General features: G+C 42.2%; 1 protein-coding gene across 1 annotated transcript in view; it reads left to right on the top strand.

Moving 5' to 3' along the window:
• Positions 1-3,738, top strand: part of LOC123111469 (protein unc-50 homolog) — a 5,893-nt gene extending 2,155 nt beyond the window's left edge. The window contains exons 2-10 of the mRNA XM_044532272.1: positions 318-385; positions 1,070-1,095; positions 1,233-1,323; positions 1,587-1,682; positions 2,466-2,531; positions 2,885-2,943; positions 3,028-3,150; positions 3,232-3,303; positions 3,377-3,738. Of these exons, the coding sequence (XP_044388207.1) occupies positions 318-385; positions 1,070-1,095; positions 1,233-1,323; positions 1,587-1,682; positions 2,466-2,531; positions 2,885-2,943; positions 3,028-3,150; positions 3,232-3,303; positions 3,377-3,432 (657 nt within the window). The 3' untranslated portion in view covers positions 3,433-3,738. The remainder of the gene's footprint in view (positions 1-317; positions 386-1,069; positions 1,096-1,232; positions 1,324-1,586; positions 1,683-2,465; positions 2,532-2,884; positions 2,944-3,027; positions 3,151-3,231; positions 3,304-3,376) is intronic.
• The last annotated feature ends 4,134 nt before the right edge of the window (positions 3,739-7,872 follow it).

The following is a 7,872-nucleotide window of genomic DNA, read 5'->3' as shown; positions in this document are numbered from 1 at the left end:
TGTTTATGGTATCAATGTTTCAATCTTACCTATTCTGTAGAAATTTTGAGCAAAGTTAAGTTAATACGTGAGCTTGACCCGCCGATCTTCTAATACGAAACCTAATTGGGGACTGTCCTGACTATTTTGTGCTTCATTGTTTAGCTGCCCTGAGTAACTAAGGAAAATGCTCTGATTTTCTTTCATATGAGCCTTTTCTGGCACTGTTTGTACATATCCCAATGGGTTTGTAACATGTTATCTCTTATTATTATCCATATATCAGTAATTCTTATGGTACTTTGGTCGAAGAATAATGGCATTGCTTTTCTCAACAGTGGCAGCAAATGGATATCGAATACACATTTTGGCAAATGGTTCATCTCTGTACTTCACCAAAAGTAGTGTACGCATTCTGCACTCAGTCCAGCTCTAAATACTTTGCATTAGCTGTTATACTATAGTAATTGTTTTCTGCAGATATTGTCGTAGTAAAACTAGCACCTCTTGCACACTGATGGATTGTTATCATCTAATTTCTCAATGCTAATGTCCCTACTTGCTAAGTTCGAATTCCAGGGCGAGTGATATAACATGATCGGTAAAGGCTTGAAAAACTTCATTGTAAGATTTTACAATCCACACCACCAAGATTACCAAAAACCTATCCATCGACCACCTTATAGCAGGACCTTCTTCTGACCCACTTATGCCTGCACAAACCCTAGCTAGTTTCTTTTGCTAGGGTTGAGGGTGGCAGCTGAGCTTATCGAGGGCCAGAGTGGGCCCTACCCTCCCCAGGTTCTAGAAATTTCCCATGATGTTATGGCGGGTCCATAACATAATTTTAGATCACATATGACACACTATGTTAACTTGGCCCCCCACTGTTTTGGCTCCTAATAAAATCACGCTCAAGCTCCACCACTGCTTGAGGGTTACATCCTCACCTTCATTTCATCATTCAAAGTTGTATAGTTTTAATATGAATGGCTCATTTGTAGTTTTCACTTTGATGTTGATTATATAGTTAGGCACCTGACTTGCTTTTGTCTATTTGTATGCACCATGTTGCGATTATGGAAGACAGCTATCAGCACACCAAATATCACAAGCGTACGTGGTCTACTTCTGTTATTTCCTCAACGTAAACATGTTTGCTGGAATTTAATTGATGGACTTTCATACTATTGTAGTTCTTTATCTGCATTTGATATTATGCAGGTTCCTGATATCTTTATTCTTATTTACAGAAACAAAGAACCAGTGGGCTCGGGATGATCCTGCATTTATTGTCATTCTAATTCTTTTCCTTGTGTTTGCGACATCAGCTTACTGTGCAGCGTGAGTCCTTTATACCCTTCTATTATCTCTGGACTTTGCAAAAAATATAAAAATTCACAGGGAATTATCTTCGTGATTCCCTTCTGTAGTGGGTGCAGGGAATATATCTTGGTGATGGTTTAAATCTATCCTTTTTATTAATAGTCTATTTTATATACTCATAGTTAATAGATTAATGTGTTTCTTTTATTTTCTGTTGTATCAACTTGTTGGCTTGCTTTTCCTTTTTATTCAATGTTTTAACTCTTGTCTTTGTTCTTTAGATTTGGAGAGAGTGCGCCCCATGCTGCTTTAACAATCATCTCGGTTGTGTTTGTCCATTTCTTGTTTGCTGGGCTAGTTTTGGCCACACTTTGCTGGTAAGTCTTCATGCTGTAGACTTGGAACTTGAAGGCAACACTAACATCATGTTTTTGGTATTCTCAGTTGTGTCATTCAGTTTTTCTGTTTTTTTCTTCTGTTTGGGAGGTATTCCTCAACATGCAATGGAAGTCGAAGCATGTTGTCATGAGCTAGTCCTTCCGTTCGAAAATAAGTGATGTGGTTTTAGTCCAAATTGAAACGGAGGGAGTAGTGGCATAAAGTTTGGTTTCATGCTGATAATTGGTTTACTGCTATAACTTCTTATTTTTGAAACGCCTACTTCTTCATCATTTAATCTAGAGGTGGTAGCAGCATTGTACTTCCTCCGTTCATAAATATAAGATGTTCTAACTTTTTTCTGATGTATATAGTTACGTTTTAGTATGTTTGTTCACTCAATTCAGTCCGAATGTAGTTCATATTGAAATATCCAAAACATCTTATATTTGTGAACAGAGGTGAGTAGTTTTTAATCTTCATTTCTTGCATATGTTTACATTTTGCGGCGTAGTGTTCAATCAAATGTAGCACTCGTAGTGCGTAATGACTAAACTATTAAATCTGTTAGAAAATACTCCCTCTGTACATAAATATAAGATGTTTTAGAGACTTGTGTCAAGTCTCTAAAATGTCTTATATTTATGACAAGTCTCTAAAACGTCTTATATTTGACAAGTCCCTAAAACGTCTTATATTTATGTACAGAGGGAGTACTTAGTACACATGCAAATCTGTAAATGGAGAATATATAAACCAACATCTGCTATGCTTCAATGCAGGTTTCTTACCAATTCTTATCTGAGGGAGGAACCTAATAGCCATGTGGTCGAACAACGTGTCGAATGGTAATTGTCCTATCTTGTACTACAAGTGCATTTTCTTTGAGTCGTATTTCCACCATTTGGAGGCGATTTTTTATTTTTTTATCATCACTGCATCAACTCCTGGAACATTTTAAGCTAACAGTCACCTGTATATTTGGTAATAATGAAGAGTAGACATAATAAAGAATAGTTGTTCTATGACACTCACAGACCCATGATAGCATGTTTCTGTAATTTCCATTGAATGTCAACTCCTGTTCAGTTATTCTTGTGTTGACTAGTAACAAAGTTAAGAGATCATAATTGCTTCTTCCAGTACTTTGTTCTTGAGGTTATGATAAGTATCTGTAGTTACGAAAAATAAACATTTGCAGGCTGTATGCGTTTGATGTTCACTGCAACTCGTTCTTCCCTGCATTCGTCATCCTATATGGTAATAATAAAGGAATTATTCTCTCTACCTGAAATTAGTTCTACTAGCATTTATGGTAGTGTATCTGATAATTTCTCTTCTCAGTGCTTCAGTACTTTTTGTCGCCTCTGTTGATCGCACATGGATTCTTGCCTGCCCTATTATCAAACCTCCTGTTCATGGTGGCAATTTCTTATTATCACTATCTGAACTTTCTAGGATATGATGGTAAGTTTATTCTAATCTTTAAATTGACTTTATTGTATGTGTTTTTAAGACTGTCCTAACAAAAGTGAACTTTGGCTGCAGTTCTTCCATTTTTGGACCGAACGACATTTTTCTTGTACCCAATCGGACTTGTCATCATACTATCGCCACTCAGTAAGTGCATTTTATACAGCACCAACTTTTTCCCTCTGAAAAATCATCTTACATATTTCCCTTTGTCTTGTAGTGATACTCATAGGGTTTAATCCAACACGATACTTTCTGAGCTTGTACTTCCGGTAAGAGTGGTAACTAGTAAAAGAAGACTGGTGACAAAACTAATGGCAGATTGGGACATACAGTTTGAAGTAGCATTTTAGATCTCTTGTGCTATCAGGGAAGAGCGAGCCTCAAAAAAGTTCAGATCATATTTGGTGCCTGTGGAAGGCCTTCAGCTAGTGCCTTTTAAATGGCGTCCATTTTGGTGCCAACTTGTTCATATATGTGTTGTTTCCTTTGATTTAAGCCCAAGGACCGAGCGTCCAATTTTATTGTGAAGTACAGTATCATATTAAATTGGCATCAAAAGTGCATGTGATCTTTCCATCATCTTCTTTTACTTGCCACCTTTCCTCTTTATCACCACTAACAATTTTAGAGGTATACGAAGGTCTGGATTGTTCCTTTGCACTAGTGTAAAAAACACTCTTATATTATGGGACGGAGGGAGTACTTGCCTAGTCTTTAATATTTTCCTTACTAGTTAATGTTTTTTAAGCAACGGCCACGCCACTTGTGCCAATGGTTGCCTTCGTACAACCAAGCGGCTTACAGTCGGTCACACCAGCGGGCTTTTTTTGCGTCTGGGAAATTCCGGCTACCAGTAGAGTAACTACTCCCTCTGTTCTTAAATACAGTATAATTTCTGGACGGAGGGAGTATAACTCCTTATATACAGTATAATTTCTGGACGGAGGGAGTATAAGATGTTTTAGCTTTTTTCTGATCTATCATGTAGACGTGTTTTAGTGTGTATGTTCATTCATTTTGATCCGTATTTAGTCCATATTAAAATATCTAAAGCATTCTATGATTAGGAAACATCATTTAATTAGGAACGGAGCAGTATATGTTAGGGCATAAACAATGCTAACCACCAAAATGGACGTGCTATTTGTTCGCGGACTGGTTTGGACTAGTCCGTGCAAATAGATGCGGGAGCCATTATTTGTCCGTGTGCACTGGTTAGACCAGTTCATGAAAATAGATGTGAAAGGCGATCATCCAACCCTATCCGCCAGAGCATCTCAGATCCTTAGGGCAATTTCCAACACCAATCCCTAAAACAGACACACTGTTTGTCCGTCCGTAGACTAGTTCGGGCCAGTTGGCCGACCATTCAACTGCATAGCGATATGAGCAAATTATAGTGCGGTGTTCATAGCACCATATCACAAACAAGAAGAGGCTAATGCTCATATTTTTACATGTGCCCAATCACAAAAGTATCAATCCGTGCATAAAAATATCATTTTTGCCCTACTTAGATAGGATATCCGAGCCTCCGTGCTCACTCTGCCATCGACTCCTCGGCGGATGCCGGGGACTTCCTGCCGAGCCGTTGGGCGGCGTAGAAGTGGGGAGGCTGGTATTGTTTCAGCCAAGACCGCGTGTGGATGGACGATGATGACGGCGGCGCCTCGCGTCCCAGGCCCTGCTTGACCCCTGCACCCCGTCCGCGGCCACGCCCGGCGCTTTTCTTTTGCTGACCGCCTCTTTATACTTTGCCTTCTATTTGAGGTGACGGGCTTGCCGTGTCGCCGAATTGATCTTTCGGACAACGGCCTTCTTTAGTTCTTCTACCTTCGCCGTCTCCGATAGCTTTTCGTACGCATCCATGTGGAGGCGACGACAAAAAAGGGCGGGAATTGAGGGTTGAGAGCGGTGGAATGGTAGCGGAGTGGGTGAAGAAAGGGGGAGGGGGTTTGCTGCATAAATAGTTTGACCTGCTCCAAATGTGCAGGCTCTGCCTCGATTTGGGTAGGCTAGGGGTGTCAGAGTTCTCCGTGGCGGGTGTCCGGACCCCCGCAAAGACCTCTTGGTTTGCGGGGAAACAGACACCCGGACTGGTCCACGGACAAATGTGGGACAACGTTGGATGGTTCATGGCGTCCGGACAGTTCGGTATGGATGGTTGCGGGAGGTTCGGTTGGAGATGCCCAAACCCCCCTATGCAGACAGTTCAAACACCGCCCAGAGCATCTCCAACCAGACCCCTAACCCCCTCCCCCACTCAGTTCGGACATTGCGCGGACAAAAAGAAATCCATATTTATTCTATTAGTTTGACAACCTGTATGTTGGGCGGGTTTGGGGCTGTTCTGCCGTGCGTATCACGTTGGACCCGACATGCAGGACCTACCCCAATTTGACCTCCCTCGTCCTCGACCTGCCCTCTTTCTCTCTATTTTTTCCTCGACCTGCCCTCTTTCTCTCTATTTTTTCCTCGACCTGCCCTCTTTCTCTATTTTTCCTCGACCACACCGTGCCTTCCCCGTCTGCCCCGAACATCGTTACCACCTTGGATGTCGCCTCGGTATGTCCTGCTTCGCCCACCATACAAATCGTCCACCATGTGTTCGAGGAAATATCCAAGCTATTTTTAAAGCCCCCTTTGCACGTTTGTAGGGACACAATTGATTAGTTGGAGGATGAGTTTGTTTACCTGAAGGTTGATGAGTTTATTTACAAGGAGTTCATCGGTTTGTTGTCATCGAACAGTGATGAGGAGAGCGATGAAGAGTTGATGTGAGCGTCCTCAAACAAATGGAGAAGAAGAGGAGCATTTTCTCAACTTCAGGGGTTCGATTCTATATAGGATAGTCATTACATGGGATAGGATAAAGGGCCATTGGGATCTCTATGTCGACTACTTCTAAGCCGAGCTGGTACTTCACGAGGGCTTTTTGTGGCGTCGCTTCTGGATGCACATGCCTTTTTTCTTGCGGATAGTGGGGGGTGTGAAGGACCATGATCCTTACTTCACGCTGATAAAGGATGCATGCCGAGCACCTTCATTCTCCCCTCTTCAGAAATGTACCGACGTTATGAGGATTCTTGCATATGCTCGGTACAACTGAAGATGTCGTTATAGAGATCGTCTAGATGGGAGAGGGCACATGCATTGACACAACGATGAGATTTGCCTATGCCACGGTGAAGGCATTTGGACAGGAGTACTAGATACATCCACATGTTAGGAGTCCGGACACATAAAGGGGAATGGAATAGCAAGAGGTTTTCCCGGTATGATCAATTCAGTCCAGTGCATATGTATCACATCTCCTAATTGGTGCATTGCTCTGTTGCTGTCAAGCCCCAAAACTTTAGTGTTGGTGACATTGTCTACTGACAGCGATCTATTACGGTACTAGGTGGACTGGTCACAATGGGTGGATATGACATTATCCCGTGCCGAGGCCTCTAGGAGTCGGTGGATCTGGGATCAGCAAGGCATGGGGCATGCCCACGGCTTATGCTCGGTGGTGGCATGAAGAGTTCACAAATCTCATGTTTTTAGCAGATATGGATGCAATGGTTGCATTCCTCTGCTTTCTCAGGCGATTGCACATGAGGAGACAGGCGGTGGTGATGGACATGAGGGGCCAACGATTTAGTTGTTTTTCTTCTTTGACTGTCTTCTTTTGTTTTTTGTGCATGGGAATGAGAAATTCTATCCGGTGTCCGGGCTCATCTATTTGCGGTGAATCTAAAATATAAAAAAGCAGAAATATATAAAAAAACGTTTTTGCGTGTGCAAGATCCTTAAATGCGCGATGTTCGTGCAAAATTTCAAGGTGTTGCAACATTTCCAGACACCCAAAATCTATCTTTTTTGCCGCAAGCTCCTCGAATGTCCAAACTTCACCAAGTTTTGCAAGAGCATCGTGTACATGAGCATCTTGCACCACTAAAAGATTCAGATATTTTTGAAGTTTTTACTATTAAAATAATTTTACTGTTTATAGAAAAGCCCGGGTGCAGAATAGCCGCGTCCCAATTGTCACCCATGTCCTCCTATATGTTCTCGTATGGCGGGGTGATATCTGGCGGCTGGTTATTGAGACCAGACGTCACCATGCACCCTAACCATGAAAAGCTCCTTGGAACCACTACAATGATGTGGCGGCTACCGCAGAAGAGGCAACTTGGAGCGCTGCTCTAGAAAAGGCGGGCATGGCGATGGCGTGTTGACCGTTATATAGCCACCGTGCATGCACGCACGAGCACAATCCTCACGAATTAACTAACGCATTCTCTTGATCAGTGTCAATTGACGTTGGAAACCAACAGCTAACTACTCACAAGCTCGCAATCTGCTTTTGCTTCTTTACCCTATCACCTCCCACGGGAGTGCTGCGTCCACCAGAGGAACTAAATTAACCGCCTCGAGCGTTTTGTCTAAAGCTAAAGCGCAAGATGACACATCCTCCACAGGTTTAAGCACCAAGGGGAGAGGAGCATATGCGGTTGGCCGTTAGATGATACCCTGCATACCATGACCAACACATATGATATCACGCACTAACCATTATTTGTAGTAGTATATATGGGTGTTAACTAAAGTTGAAACAAAAGGAAGCTTACAGTCGTGTATATATCGCAAGTACAAATCTGAACAGAAATAAGTTAAATGGAACCGGAGAACCAGTGGAAGTTGTGATTTGTGCATGGCCAGTAGATT

Source organism: Triticum aestivum, chromosome 5B (assembly GCF_018294505.1).
Source record: "Triticum aestivum cultivar Chinese Spring chromosome 5B, IWGSC CS RefSeq v2.1, whole genome shotgun sequence".
Classification (NCBI taxonomy): domain Eukaryota; kingdom Viridiplantae; phylum Streptophyta; class Magnoliopsida; order Poales; family Poaceae; genus Triticum; species Triticum aestivum.
The sequence above is the reverse complement of the archived record's forward strand: the minus strand, read 5'-3'. Positions and strand labels throughout refer to the sequence as shown.